Source organism: Pseudophryne corroboree, chromosome 2, assembly GCF_028390025.1.
Source record: "Pseudophryne corroboree isolate aPseCor3 chromosome 2, aPseCor3.hap2, whole genome shotgun sequence".
NCBI classification, from domain to species: domain Eukaryota; kingdom Metazoa; phylum Chordata; class Amphibia; order Anura; family Myobatrachidae; genus Pseudophryne; species Pseudophryne corroboree.
This window is the reverse complement of record NC_086445.1, coordinates 385954675-385969913: the sequence shown is the minus strand read 5'-3', so window position 1 is coordinate 385969913 and position 15239 is coordinate 385954675. Positions and strand designations below refer to the sequence as shown.

General features: G+C 45.0%; 1 protein-coding gene across 6 annotated transcripts in view; it reads right to left on the bottom strand.

Annotated features, from left to right (window-relative positions):
• CYFIP1 (cytoplasmic FMR1 interacting protein 1) overlaps nucleotides 1-15239 on the bottom strand; it is a 414017-nt gene that overhangs the window by 333286 nt on the left and 65492 nt on the right. Inside the window, exon 1 of one of the 6 annotated variants that reach the window (XM_063953276.1) lies at nucleotides 8960-9043. The exons of 4 other annotated variants lie outside the window; for them this stretch is intronic. In XM_063953276.1, the coding sequence (XP_063809346.1) occupies nucleotides 8960-9015 (56 nt within the window). In that variant the 5' untranslated portion in view covers nucleotides 9016-9043. Of the gene's footprint in view, nucleotides 1-8959; nucleotides 9044-15239 lie in introns of those variants that run through there. One more of the 6 variants, XM_063953275.1, reaches the window with a different exon arrangement.

Here is a 15239-nt window from a genome sequence, read left to right as displayed (position 1 = left end):
TTACAATCATTTGAAAGACTTCTGGATGAAGTCCCCACTCTCCCGGGTGGAGGTCGTGCCTGCTGAGGAAGTCTGCTTCCCAGTTGTCCACTCCCGGAATGAACACTGCTGACAGTGCTAACACGTGATTTTCCGCCCATCGGAGAATCCTTGTGGCTTCTGCCATCGCCGTCCTGTTTCTCGTGCCGCCCTGTCGATTTACATGGGCGACCGCCGTGATGTTGTCTGACTGGATCAGTACCGGCTGGTTTTGAAGCAGGGGTTTTGCCTGACTTAGGGCATTGTAAATGGCCCTTAGTTCCAGAATATTTATGTGCAGGGAAGTCTCCTGACTTGACCATAGTCCTTGGAAGTTTCTTCCCTGTGTGACTGCTCCCCAGCCTCGAAGGCTGGCATCCGTGGTCACCAGGACCCAGTCCTGTATGCCGAATCTGCGGCCCTCTAGAAGATGAGCACTCTGCAGCCACCACAGCAGAGACACCCTTGTCCTCGGAGACAGGGTTATCAGACGATGCATCTGAAGATGCGATCCGGACCACTTGTCCAACAGGTCCCACTGAAAGGTTCTTGCATGAAACCTGCCGAATGGAATCGCTTCGTAGGAAGCTACCATTTTTCCCAGGATCCGCGTGCAGTGATGCACCGACACCTGTTTTGGTTTTAGGAGGCCTCTGACTAGAGATGACAGCTCCTTGGCCTTTTCCTCCGGGAGAAACACTTTTCTCTGTTCTGTGTCCAGAACCATCCCTAGGAACAGCAGGCGTGTCGTAGGGACCAGCTGTGACTTTGGAATGTTTAGAATCCAGCCGTGCTGTTGTAGCACTTCCCGAGATAGTGCTATCCCTACCAACAACTGCTCTCTGGACCTCGCCTTTATCAGGAGATCGTCCAAGTACGGGATAATTAAAACTCCCTTCTTTCGAAGGAGTATCATCATTTCCGCCATTACCTTGGTAAAGACCCTCGGAGCCGTGGGGAGACCGAACGGCAACGTCTGGAATTGGTAATGATAATCTTGTACCACAAACCTGAGGTACTCCTGGTGAGGATGGTAAATGGGGACATGTAGGTAAGCATCCTTGATGTCCAGCGATACCATGTAATCCCCCTCGTCCAGGCTTGCAATAACCACCCTGAGCGATTCCATCTTGAACTTGAATTTTTTTATATATGTGTTCAAGGATTTCAAATTTAAAATGGGTCTCACCGAACCGTCCGGTTTCGGTACCACAAACATTGTGGAATAGTAACCCCTTCCTTGTCGAAGTAGGGGCACCTTTACTATCACTTGTTGTGAATACAGCTTTTGAATTGCCTGTAACACTGCCTCCCTGCCTGAGGGAGTGGTTGGCAAGGCAGATTTGAGGAAACGGCGGGGGGGAGACGTCTCGAATTCCAGTTTGTACCCCTGAGATACTACTTGAAGGATCCAGGGATCCACCCGTGAGCGAGCCCACTGATTGCTGAAATTTTTGAGACGGGCCCCCACCGTACCTGGCTCCGCCTGTGAAGCCCCAGCGTCATGCTGTGGACTTAGAGGAAGCGGGGGAGGACTTTTGCTCCTGGGAACTGGCTGTATGCTGCAGCTTCTTTCCCCTACCTCTGCCTCTGGGCAGAAAGGACGCGCCTTTAACCCGCTTGCCCCTATTGGGCCGAAAGGACTGTACCTGATAATACGGTGCTTTCTTTGGTTGTGAGGGAACATGGGGTAAAAATGTAGACTTCCCAGCTGTTGCTGTGGAAACGAGGTCCGAGAGACCATCCCCGAACAATTCCTCACCCTTATAAGGCAGAACTTCCATGTGTCGTTTGGAATCTGCATCACCTGTCCACTGCCGAGTTCATAACCCTCTCCTGGCAGAAATGGACATTGCACTAATTTTGGATGCCAGCCGGCAAATATCCCTCTGTGCATCCCTTATGTATAAAAGTGCGTCTTTTATATGCTCTACGTTTTGCAAAATAGTGTCCCTGTCTAGGGTATCTATATTTTCTGACAGGGAATCTGACCACACAGCAGCAGCACTGCACATCCAGGCTGAAGCTATAGCCGGTCTCAATATAACACCTGTGTGTGTATATATAGATTTCAGGATAGCCTCCTGCTTTCTATCAGCAGATTCCTTCAGGGCGGCCGTATCCGGAGACGGTAGTGCCACCTTTTTTGACAAGCGTGTGAGCGCTTTATCCACCCTAGGGGATGTTTCCCAGCGTGACCTATCCTCTGGCGGGAAAGGGTACGCCATTAGTAACCTCTTAGAAATTACCAGCTTTTTATCAGGGGTAGCCCACGCTTCTTCACACACTTCATTTAACTCTTCAGATGGAGGAAAAGCTACTGGTAGATTTTTCTCTCCAAACATTATACCCTTTTTTGTGGTACCGGGGGTAACATCAGAAATGTGCAACACATTTTTCATTGCCTCAATCATGTAACGTGTGGCCCTACTGGAAGTTACATTAGTCTCCTCGTCGTCGACACTGGAGTCAGTATCCGTGTCGACATCTGTGTCAACCATCTGAGGTAGCGGGCGTTTTAGAGCCCCTGAAGGCTTTTGAGACGCCTGGGCAGACACAGGCTGAGAAGCCGGCTGTCCCACATTTGGTATGTCGTCAAACCTTTTATGTAAGGAGTCGACACTATCACGTAATTCCTTCCACAGCACCATCCACTCAGGTGTCGACCCCGCAGGGGGTGACATCACATTTACAGGCATCTGCTCCGCCTCCACATAAGCCTCCTCATCAAACATGTCGACACAGCCGTACCGACACACCGCAAACACACAGGGAATGCTCTGACAGAGGACAGGACCCCACAAAGCCCTTTGGAGAGACAGAGAGAGAGTATGCCAGCACACACCAGAGCGCTATATAACACTGGGATCCCACTATCAATGAGTGTTTTCCCTTATAGCTGCTTTTTTATATATCTATACTGCACCTAAATTTAGTGCCCCCCCTCTCTTTTTTACCCTTCTGTAGTATTCAGACTGCAGGGGAGAGCCAGGGAGCTTCCTTCCAGCGGAGCTGTGAGGGAAAAATGGCGCCAGTGTGCTGAGGGAGAAGCCCCGCCCCCTTTTCGGCTGACTTTCTCCCGCTTTTTCTGGAATACTGGCAGGGGTAATTTTACATCTATATAGCCTCTAGGACTATATATGATGTATATTTGCCAGCCAAGGTGTCATATATTGCCCTCAGGGCGCCCCCCCCCCCCCCCAGCGCCCTGCACCTATCAGTGACCGAAGTGTGAGGTGTACCTGAGGAGCAATGGCGCACAGCTGCAGTGCTGTGCGCTACCTTGGTGAAGACCGAAGTCTTCTGCCGCCGATTTTCCGGACCTCTTCGTGCTTCTGGCTCTGTAAGGGGGACGGCGGCGCGGCTCCGGGAACGAACACCAAGGTCGGGTCCTGCGGTCGATCCCTCTGGAGCTAATGGTGTCCAGTAGCCTAAGAAGCCCAAACTACCACCTGTTAGGTAGGTTCGCTTCTTCTCCCCTTAGTCCCTCGCTGCAGTGAGTCTGTTGCCAGCAGATCTCACTGTAAAATAAAAAACCTAAATATACTTTCTTTCTAGGTGCTCAGGAGAGCCCCTAGTGTGCATCCAGCTCAGCCGGGCACAAGAATCTAACAGAAGTCTGGAGGAGGGTCTTAGTGGGAGGAGCCAGTGCACACCAGTAGTCTAAAAGCTTTCTTTATAGTTGTGCCCAGTCTCCTGCGGAGCCGCTAATCCCCATGGTCCTTACGGAGTCCCCAGCATCCACTTAGGACGTTAGAGAAATAAAGAGTGGCATCATTTTGTTGTTTATTGTTTTTTATTTTACTAATAAACTAACTGTTTCACTGTGTGTTCAGGACAGTTCTACCTAATAATAGCTTGGATCACTATATCCCAGCATAGATCTAAAAGTGATACAGGTTGAGTATCCCATATCCAAATATTCCGAAATACGGAATATTCCAAAATACAGACATTTTTGAGTGAGAGTGAGATAGTGAAACCTTTGTTTTTTGATGGTTCAATGTACACAAACTTTGTTTAATACACAAAGTTATTACAAATATTGTATTAAATGACCTTCAGGCTGTGTGTATAAGGTGTATATGAAACATAAATGAATTGTGTGAATGTAGACACACTTTGTTTAATGCACAAAGTTATAAACAATATTGGCTAAAATTACCTTCAGGCTGTGTGTATAAGGTGTATATGAAACATAAATGCATTCTATGCTTAGATTTAGGTCCCATCACCATGATATCTCATTATGGTATGCAATTATTCCAAAATACGGAAAAATCCGATATCCAAAATACCTCTGGTCCCAAGCATTTTGGATAAGGGATACTCAACCTGTATTTACTTAACCTGATTGTGTGGTCTCTTTATCGCGGTGAAGTATAACAAATAATTCTTGGTATAAATGTTTCCTTTTCACTAAGACATACTGTATAGGGCCATATGTTCAAATTAGTAGTATTCACCCATCACAAGAAATCTTTTAGACTTTTCTTGCCGCTTGCCCCGAACAAAGAGTCATCTTTCCTTTCCAATTAAAAACTGACAATAATTCACTTGGATTCATCACAGAATACATAATGGATGATCTAATAAGCTTAAGCGTTGCTAAAAGTATTGGGGCACCACATTTTTATCCAGGATAACTTTTGAAAGGAACTTAACTTTTTTTTTTTTGTCAGCTGAAATGTGGACATTGTCAGAATCTCGACATTAGCGTTAGGCTGTGGGCGGAGGAAGGTTAGGAATAATGGAGAAATACTAACCCAAACAGCAGAGGATCACAGATCTGACCCAGAAGTGACAGTCACATAACCACCAGGATCCGGAAGATGTCAGTTGCCAGGAGAAGGTAAGTCATCGCTAGGCCCCCAGGATCAATATGTTGACATTCTAATAAATCGACATTTCATCGCTGTCTACATAATGACCATCAACATGGTCAACATATCATACCCAACCCAATTAAGAGGACAGAGGAGAGCAGTAGTGTTCACACTAGGTTGCTTTAGCAGGGCACCACGCCCTGACCGGTTTTAAAGGGCAAAAAGTGCCCCCTTTCCTTTAGCGGTGACCTGCTAAAATAGCCTGCCGTGCCGCTACGTGAATAGATGCCGTGCGGTACAAATCTAGTCACGTGAAAAGGATCCCAGCACCTACACACCCCCATTAGTGACGCCGACGGCTCGGGCACACCGCATTAGTGATAGAGGGGCCCAGAGCGCCACAAAAGTGACGTGGCCCCTCCTCATATGGCCGTGTCCCCTTTTTGCTTACACGCTTACAGAATACCCCGCAGCCCCTGCACGAAATCCTGGCGGGAACACTAGAGCAGTATGTTAAAGCAAGCTAGTTCTGATAAATCTGACAACGACCAAGCCTATACTCCCTAAACATGGGTAGTTACTGCCCTCTGTCCCAACTGAATAGATCTATATCAACAATTACTCCCCATACCCCCACCAATCTTGGCAGGCATCAAATCAGGTTATCAGAAGTTGATCATGATTGGAGGTTATAGTGTGCTCACAATTGATTTGCAGATAACTGGGTAATTTAACATTCAGAACTGAGGCATGCAAGACTATGTTCCCAACATACCACCTCCCGTTAGCTCCTTTACAGACTTTAGCAGGAATATAACAGATAAACGAATACAACTCTCCACTGAGGTTGAGCGTTACTTAGGGGTCTATTTACTAAGCCTTGGGTGATGATAAACAGAGTTTATGAGGTTGAAAAAAGATAATTTGTCCATCGAGTTCAACCTATTTATGTTCTCCTACCCTGTATCATTTTCAGGACTGGTTTTAATTGTTTGATAAAGTCGGCCGTTGTGTTGTATTTCCTCATTTTATTGTAACTATAGTACGTGATCTATCCTCCATAACCCTGTATATCCTTATCCATCAGAAATTTATCTAGCCCATTCTTAAAAGTATTGACCGAGTCTGCCATTACTACTCTCTCAGGCAGGGAATTCCAAACTCGTATTGTCCTTACTGTGAAAAAACCTTTTCGCATCTGTGTGCGGAATCTCCTCTCCTCTAACCTAAGTGGGTGTCCACGTGTCTTTTGTGTTGATCTTACCAAAAACAGATCCCCCGCAAGCTCTGTGTATTGTCCCTTAAATATTTATAAATGTTGATCATGTCTCCTCTTAATCTCCTTTTTTCCACTGTGAACATGCCAGGCCTTGCAAGTCTTTCCTGGTATTCCAGTGTCTCCATCCCCTTAATTAGTTTGGTCGCCCGTCTCTGAACCTTTTCTAGTTCCAGGATATCCTTTTTGTAGTAGGGTGCCCAAAATTGCACGCAGTATTCCAGATGGGGCCTCACTAGGGATTTATAAAGTGGGAGTATAACACATTCATCCCTTGCATCAATACCACTCTTTATGCATGCTAGTACCTTGTTTGCCTTTTTTGCTGCTATTCTACATTGGGTGCTGCTGCTAAGTTTGTTATATATGTGAACACCTAAGTCTTTTTCCAGTACGGAGTCCCCTAACACCACCCCATTTAGTATGTAGGTGTTATTTTTGTTCTTGCTACCAAAGTGCATTACCTTGCACTTGTTTGTATTGAAACTCATTCTCCATTTTGCTGCCCATGACTCAAGTTTGAATAAATCATTCTGGAGAGACTCAGCATCTCCCTCTGAATTTATAACCTTACATAGGGATCGATTCAATTCAGCGACAGTTGAATAGCGCCGGGAATTAGCTCCCGACGCTATTCAATTCAGCTAAAGTTACGTCGGCGAATGACCGTTCTCGCGGACTTAACAGGTTGTTTTGTCGGGAGAACGGGCATTCTCCGACTTAACTACCCGCGGCGACGCTGATTCCCGACAGAATCAGCCTTGCGCCGGCCGCGCGGCAGACCTTTTGTCGGTTTTCTTCTCTCACTCCCTGGGGATGAGAGAAGAATTCCCGACAATTATGGGTAACTAGTCGCTGTATTGAATAGCGCCGGGAGCTAATTCCCGGTGCTATTCAACTGTTGCTGAATTGAATCGACCCCATAGTTTGGTATCATCTGCAATAATTGACACCATACTCTCTAGACCTTCTGCTAGATCGTTAATGAAAATGTTGAACAAAAGTGGTCCAAGTACAGACCATTGTGGCACACCACTTAGTACTTCAGTCCAATTTGAAAAAGTTCCATTTACCACAACGCGCTGCTCCCTATTATCTAACCAATTTCTAACCCAAGTGCATATTGTGCTCCCTAGCCCCAGTTTTTGTAACTTATAGCTAAGTCTCATGTGTGGCATTGTGTCGAAAGCCTTAGCAAAGTCTAAAAAGATTACATCCACCACCTTACCCTGATCAAGGTTCGCACTGTTTCATAAAAGCCTAGCAAGTTTGCCTGACATGATCTGTCCTTCACAAATCCATGTTGGTTCCTAATACAGGTTGAGTATCCCATATCCAAATATTCCGAAATACGGAATATTCCGAAATACGGAATTTGTTGAGTGAGAGCGAGATAGTGAAACCTTTGTTTTTTGATGGCTCAATGTACACAAACTTTGTTTAATACACAAAGTTATTAAAAATATTGTATTAAATGACCTTCAGGCTGTGTGTATAAGGTGTATATGAAACATTAATGAATTGTGTGAATGTAGACACACTTTGTTTAATGCACCAAGTTATAAAAAATACTGGCTAAAATAACCTTCAGGCTGTGTGTATAAGGTGTATATGAAACATAAATGCATTCTGTGCTTAGACCTAGGACCCATCACCATGATATCTCATTATGGTATGCAATTATTCCAAAATACGGAAAAATCCGATATCCAAAATACCTCTGGTCTCAAGCATTTTGGATAAGGGATACTCAACCTGTAATAATCTTTTGGCTTCAAGGATCTTCTGTACCCTATCCCTTAGAATGCTTTCCAGCACTTTCCCCACTATAGATGTAAGACTAACTGGTCTATAATTGCCTGGTTCAGCTTTACTTCCCTTTCTGAAGATCGGCACTACTTCCGCTATACGCCAGTCTTTGGGAACAGTTAGCAGTGGGACATTATCCTTAATGAGGTTGGGTGTTAAGGGGGGTACACACGGAGAGATCCGTGCTTAAAATCTAAGCAATCTTGCTAGATTGCTTAGATTTTAAGCACGGATCTGCCGTGTGTATGCCCCCCAGCGATAGGGATGCGCGGCCCCGCGCATCGCTATCGCCGATGCTAGATTGAGCTGCATGCAGGCTCAATCTAGCGGGTCGTTCACTTCACCGTTGTGTGAAGTGAGCGGCCCCCCGTCGGCTTTCCCCCTCGCTCAGCACATCGCGCTGTGCTGAGCGGGGTGAGAGATGTGTGCTGAGCGGTCTGTGTTAAGATCGCTCAGCACACATCTCTCCCGTGAGTACCCCCCTTTAGTTCATGCATCTGGTCCTCTATTGTAAATACCGATGACAAAAAATTGTTTAATTTATCCGCTCATTATCATTTTTGATTAAGACTCCCAGTTTTTCCTTTAAAGGGCCTATACTCTACTTCTTTAATCTTTTGCTGCTTATATATTTTTTTTTTTAAATGGGGTTTGATTTACTTTGCTTTGCTATTAGCTTTTCAGTTTCTACTTTAGCCACTCATTTCTTTATTGCATATTTTGTTGTAAACCTTATAGTACTGGATCCATAAAGTGGATGGAGATTTTTTTTTTTTTGGCAAAAACCACTCAGAAATTGTCAGGTTTTTGTTTTTTGAGAGAATTAGGCGAAGAACATGTATCTCATACAAAATTATTTTATTTAACAAAATTATATATATATATATATATAGGAAAACAATGGTAGCCGGCACTCGACGAGACTGAAATCATCACTTGACACAGCAGCTGCTTTAGTCAACGTTTCAGGATTTACTCCTTTTATCAAGACCAACAGCAAAACTGAAAATACAAAACTTAAATAGCTTACCTAACACCACGTGAAGATCGTTCACCTCCGCTCTCCGGGACATGCAGTGACGTCATCGGTGCGCGCCGGCGCCGGCGTCCTGCGTCCACAAGGGGAGGTGTAAGTGTGTGTTGTACCCATCACCATAGAAACACAGCTGTGGATTAAACGCATGTAGACAGTAAATACAATAAAGTATAAAGCGGGTAACAGGAGTCACAACTAACACGATATGGTCACTGATGAGTAACCTGGTCAATAATTGTCAGTGTAAATAACAATCGGATCAAGTATATACAGAAGAGAAAAACGGCAGGTGGCCATAGGCATATGATTTGTTGCCACGGTGTGGCACTGTCAGGCAGCACATGCCAAAAAGGTAAAAAGGTAAAAGGTAAGTAGACTGCCAAATAAGACAGCACTGGTCAGTGGGACAATAAGTCTCACTTAAAGTGACAGTGCCCCACAAAAATGCAACAAATCTAAACCTCATGAATCACAGAAAGCATGTAAACGACAGAATATCATTAAGCCCTAGTGGTTTAACTGTTTGTAACATGTAAATCCAATGTGCTTCTTTCTGCAATAAAATTTTACCCCGATCACCACCTCTTTTGGATTCTGGTACCCCATCAATGATTTTATAGCGAATTGATGCTAAATTATGATGGTGTTCCTTGAAATGGCGAGCGACCGGCTGGTCGGAGCCTTTTCCCTCCAAGGCAGCTCTGATACTAGAGCGATGGAGGGCAATCCTTTCTTTAAATTGGCGTATCGTTTTACCAATGTAGAGGAGTCCGCAGGGGCATTTAATATAGTAGATGACATAACGGCTGGAACACGTATAGGGAGCTTTGATCAGGTATTTTTTGCCTGATCTAGGATGATGGAAGAACTGTCCTATTTCAAGACAACTGCAAGTGGTGCAGCCCAAGCATCTATAGTTGCCCGGTTTACGTGTTAGAAAATGTGTAGTCGTAGATTTCTGGAAATTAGAAATGTCATTGTGAACAATAATGTCCTTGATATTCTTGCTCCTGCGGAATGCTGGAAGAATGGACGTCTCTTTAAAAGATGGCAGGGTTCTGTCCTTGGATACAATTGGCCATACCCGTTTTGCGGAGTTGACCATCTGGGCACTATTGGTACTAAAGTCCTGTGGCCAGACCACTCGGTCCCTGGGGTCCCTGCAAATTTTCTTGTTTAATAGGTCCACACGATTTTTAGACAGGACCTTTTCTTTCGCTTTTTTGAGAAGTTTCAAATTATACCCCCTCGCACGGAACTTGCGTATCATAGTATCAATCTGTGAGCTTGCATCCGTACTGTCGCTGCAGATGCGGAAAATCCTGAGAAATTGGGAATACGGTAAACCCCACTTCATTGCTGGGGGGTGATGACTGTTGGCGTGTAGGGTAGTGTTCCTATCAGTATCTTTGACATAAAGTGTCGTATGTAGACAGTGATTCCGGTCCTGTATAACTGTTACATCAAGGTAATGGATAGTGTCAAAACTTGAGGAAAACGTGAATTTGATGGATGTATCAAGCAAGTTCACTTGGTGCATAGCACTAGTGAATTCCTCTGCTGTACCCGACCACAGGATGAAAATATCATCGATGTAGCGAAGGTAAGATTTGATCTTATTTGACATCATAGGGTTAGTCAGGAAAAGGTCTTTTTCTACCTCACACATGAAAAGGTTGGCCAGGCTTGGAGCTACACAAGAACCCATTGCACACCCGGACTGTTGTTGGTACAGTTTACCATCAAAAATGAAGTAATTACGTTTCAAAGTGAGCCCCAACAGTTGGATAAAAAAATTGACATCCGGCCCAATGTAACTCTGGTTGCCAGTAATACAGCGCCTGATAGCCTCAACTCCCCGATGATGGGGAATGTTGGTGTACAGGCTAACGACGTCTACTGTGCACATGAGATATTTATCAGGCAATGGAGTAAGGGCCCGAATATGTGTCAAAAAAGCGGTGGTGTCTTTAAGACACGACGTTTGCTCACTCACTATTGGTTGGAGAAACATATCCAAATACTTGGATATAGTATAGTATAACGAGTCACGTGCCGCGATGATCGGGCGGCCGGGGGGGCATGTGGGGTTCTTGTGTAGCTTTGGAATCGTGTAAAGCACCGGAGTAACCGGCCAATCTTGGGTCAGCGCAATGTGTGTTTTAGAATCTATCACATTGCTATCGGCTGCTTCCTTCAGTATTGCATCTATTTCAGCCTTATATTTAACAGTCGGATCCTCAAGCAGCAGATGATACGTACGCGTGTCCGCAAGTTGAGTGTAGATCTCAGATTTATAGGCCCTGAGATCTTGTACTACGATCCCACCACCCTTATCCGCCGGGCGGATGACTACATCAGTGTATGTACCTAAAGATTTTAATGCTTTTTGTTCTGCAGCGGAAAGGTTCACGCCGTGCTTGAGGTCAGTGGACTGATTTTCCTCGTATATATTATTCATATAACTGATGAAGCACTTGATATTAGGGTTGTGGGAGACTGGATCGAAGGTAGAGGGTTTAAAAATTGCAGGAACATCAGAGGTCTGTTGTATACTGTCCGAGAAGTGTTCTTTCAGACGTAATCTGCGTCCAAACTTGTAGAGGTCAATTTTATTGCGGAAAGGATCAGGTTTATGTGTCGGGACATATGAAAGACCCTTATTCAAAACTGCAACTTCATCCTGAGTGAGGCTCCTGGATGACAGGTTAAAGACTAAGTTTTCTTGCTCGCCGTCCTTTTGGATTTGGCGCGCCCACTGTCCACCACGCCGGGTGTACCTCCTTTTTTGGAGTTTCGTTGGCCCCTGGTAGTGACACCCGCCGGTGGTTTTGAGAAGTTTTTTGACGGTTGGGCGCCTGCACATTCCGCTTCACTGGATGAAATTGCGCTTGAGTTCTCTGTGTCTCGGTTGAACTTTTTATGCCGTCTAAATCTTGGTTTTTGTTGTGAGCCGCTGGTACTGCGATTATATGCCCAGCTGTACACCAAATTTTCCTGATAGTCTCTATCAACCGTGTTCCGTTTGGCTTTTTTAAATTCAATGAGGTCCGTCCTATATTTGGACAGGTCTGCCGTGAGTTTATCGACCAATGTTCGTGATGTTTCCACGTGAATCAAATCGTCGTGTTTCAGTTCGAATGCGGCGATTTTTTCTTTGGCACAATTTAATTCCCGACGGGATTCCTCTATTACCAAGAGGATAAGATCGTACGAACACTTGTTCAATACAGCCGCCCACCGTCTGCAAAATTCAGGATTGTGGCGGCCAATCGTGGGGGTGTTGCGAATCCGAAAACCTCGTGGGATTTTTTTATCACGGTAATAATCTGATAAGGTCACACCATGAAAATAAAAGTCTATTTCACGTTTCTTAAGTTTGTCCAATTGAAGAAAGACTTGTTCTGCTGTGTCTCCCCCGCAAGAGTCCTGGAATTTGTCCGAAAACAGAATGGTGTCTGCCTCTGAATCGGTCAGGCTCAATGCCTCTCCGACAGGTAAAATAACATTGTGGAATCCAGGCACTACATCCGTGCTTGACATAATCCAACAGCTTTACCCGCAGGATAAAACCAGTGAAGGTCACCACAATTAATGAAAAAAGGCAAAGGGTGCCCTAATAACTCATACTAGGATGCAATCCGCTTGTATGGTAAATGTAGAGAAAAAGGGATAATCGGCACTCCTTTTAAGTATATAACTGCAACTTGCTCCGGTGCCCTGCTTGCAGATAGCAATGATAGGAAAACAATGGTAGCCGGCACTCGACGAGACTGAAATAATCACTTGACACAGCAGCTGCTTTAGTCAACGTTTCAGGATTTACTCCTTTTATCAAGACCAACAGCAAAACTGAAAATACAAAACTGTCTACATGCGTTTAATCCACAGCTGTGTTTCTATGGTGATGGGTACAACACACACTTACACCTCCCCTTGTGGACGCAGGACGCCGGCGCCGGCGCGCACCGATGACGTCACTGCATGTCCCGGAGAGCGGAGGTGAACGATCTTCACGTGGTGTTAGGTAAGCTATTTAAGTTTTGTATTTTCAGTTTTGCTGTTGGTCTTGATAAAAGGAGTAAATCCTGAAACGTTGACTAAAGCAGCTGCTGTGTCAAGTGATTATTTCAGTCTCGTCGAGTGCCGGCTACCATTGTTTTCCTATCATTGCTATCTGCAAGCAGGGCACCGGAGCAAGTTGCAGTTATATACTTAAAAGGAGTGCCGATTATCCCTTTTTCTCTACATTTACCATACAAGCGGATTGCATCCTAGTATGAGTTATTAGGGCACCCTTTGCCTTTTTTCATTAATTGTGGTGACCTTCACTGGTTTTATCCTGCGGGTAAAGCTGTTGGATTATGTCAAGCACGGATGTAGTGCCTGGATTCCACAATGTTATTTTACCTGTCGGAGAGGCATTGAGCCTGACCGATTCAGAGGCAGACACCATTCTGTTTTCGGACAAATTCCAGGACTCTTGCGGGGGAGACACAGCAGAACAAGTCTTTCTTCAATTGGACAAACTTAAGAAACGTGAAATAGACTTTTATTTTCATGGTGTGACCTTATCAGATTATTACCGTGATAAAAAAATCCCACGAGGTTTTCGGATTCGCAACACCCCCACGATTGGCCGCCACAATCCTGAATTTTGCAGACGGTGGGCGGCTGTATTGAACAAGTGTTCGTACGATCTTATCCTCTTGGTAATAGAGGAATCCCGTCGGGAATTAAATTGTGCCAAAGAAAAAATCGCCGCATTCGAACTGAAACACGACGATTTGATTCACGTGGAAACATCACGAACATTGGTCGATAAACTCACGGCAGACCTGTCCAAATATAGGACGGACCTCATTGAATTTAAAAAAGCCAAACGGAACACGGTTGATAGAGACTATCAGGAAAATTTGGTGTACAGCTGGGCATATAATCGCAGTACCAGCGGCTCACAACAAAAACCAAGATTTAGACGGCATAAAAAGTTCAACCGAGACACAGAGAACTCAAGCGCAATTTCATCCAGTGAAGCGGAATGTGCAGGCGCCCAACCGTCAAAAAACTTCTCAAAACCACCGGCGGGTGTCACTACCAGGGGCCAACGAAACTCCAAAAAAGGAGGTACACCCGGCGTGGTGGACAGTGGGCGCGCCAAATCCAAAAGGACGGCGAGCAAGAAAACTTAGTCTTTAACCTGTCATCCAGGAGCCTCACTCAGGATGAAGTTGCAGTTTTGAATAAGGGTCTTTCATATGTCCCGACACATAAACCTGATCCTTTCCGCAATAAAATTGACCTCTACAAGTTTGGACGCAGATTACGTCTGAAAGAACACTTCTCGGACAGTATACAACAGACCTCTGATGTTCCTGCAATTTTTAAACCCTCTACCTTCGATCCAGTCTCCCACAACCCTAATATCAAGTGCTTCATCAGTTATATGAATAATATATACGAGGAAAATCAGTCCACTGACCTCAAGCACGGCGTGAACCTTTCCGCTGCAGAACAAAAAGCATTAAAATCTTTAGGTACATACACTGATGTAGTCATCCGCCCGGCGGATAAGGGTGGTGGGATCGTAGTACAAGATCTCAGGGCCTATAAATCTGAGATCTACACTCAACTTGCGGACACGCGTACGTATCATCTGCTGCTTGAGGATCCGACTGTTAAATATAAGGCTGAAATAGATGCAATACTGAAGGAAGCAGCCGATAGCAATGTGATAGATTCTAAAACACACATTGCGCTGACCCAAGATTGGCCGGTTACTCCGGTGCTTTACACGATTCCAAAGCTACACAAGAACCCCACATGCCCCCCCGGCCGCCCGATCATCGCGGCACGTGACTCGTTATACTATACTATATCCAAGTATTTGGATATGTTTCTCCAACCAATAGTGAGTGAGCAAACGTCGTGTCTTAAAGACACCACCGCTTTTTTGACACATATTCGGGCCCTTACTCCATTGCCTGATAAATATCTCATGTGCACAGTAGACGTCGTTAGCCTGTACACCAACATTCCCCATCATCGGGGAGTTGAGGCTATCAGGCGCTGTATTACTGGCAACCAGAGTTACATTGGGCCGGATGTCAATTTTTTTATCCAACTGTTGGGGCTCACTTTGAAACGTAATTACTTCATTTTTGATGGTAAACTGTACCAACAACAGTCCGGGTGTGCAATGGGTTCTTGTGTAGCTCCAAGCCTGGCCAACCTTTTCATGTGTGAGGTAGAAAAAGACCTTTTCCTGACTAAC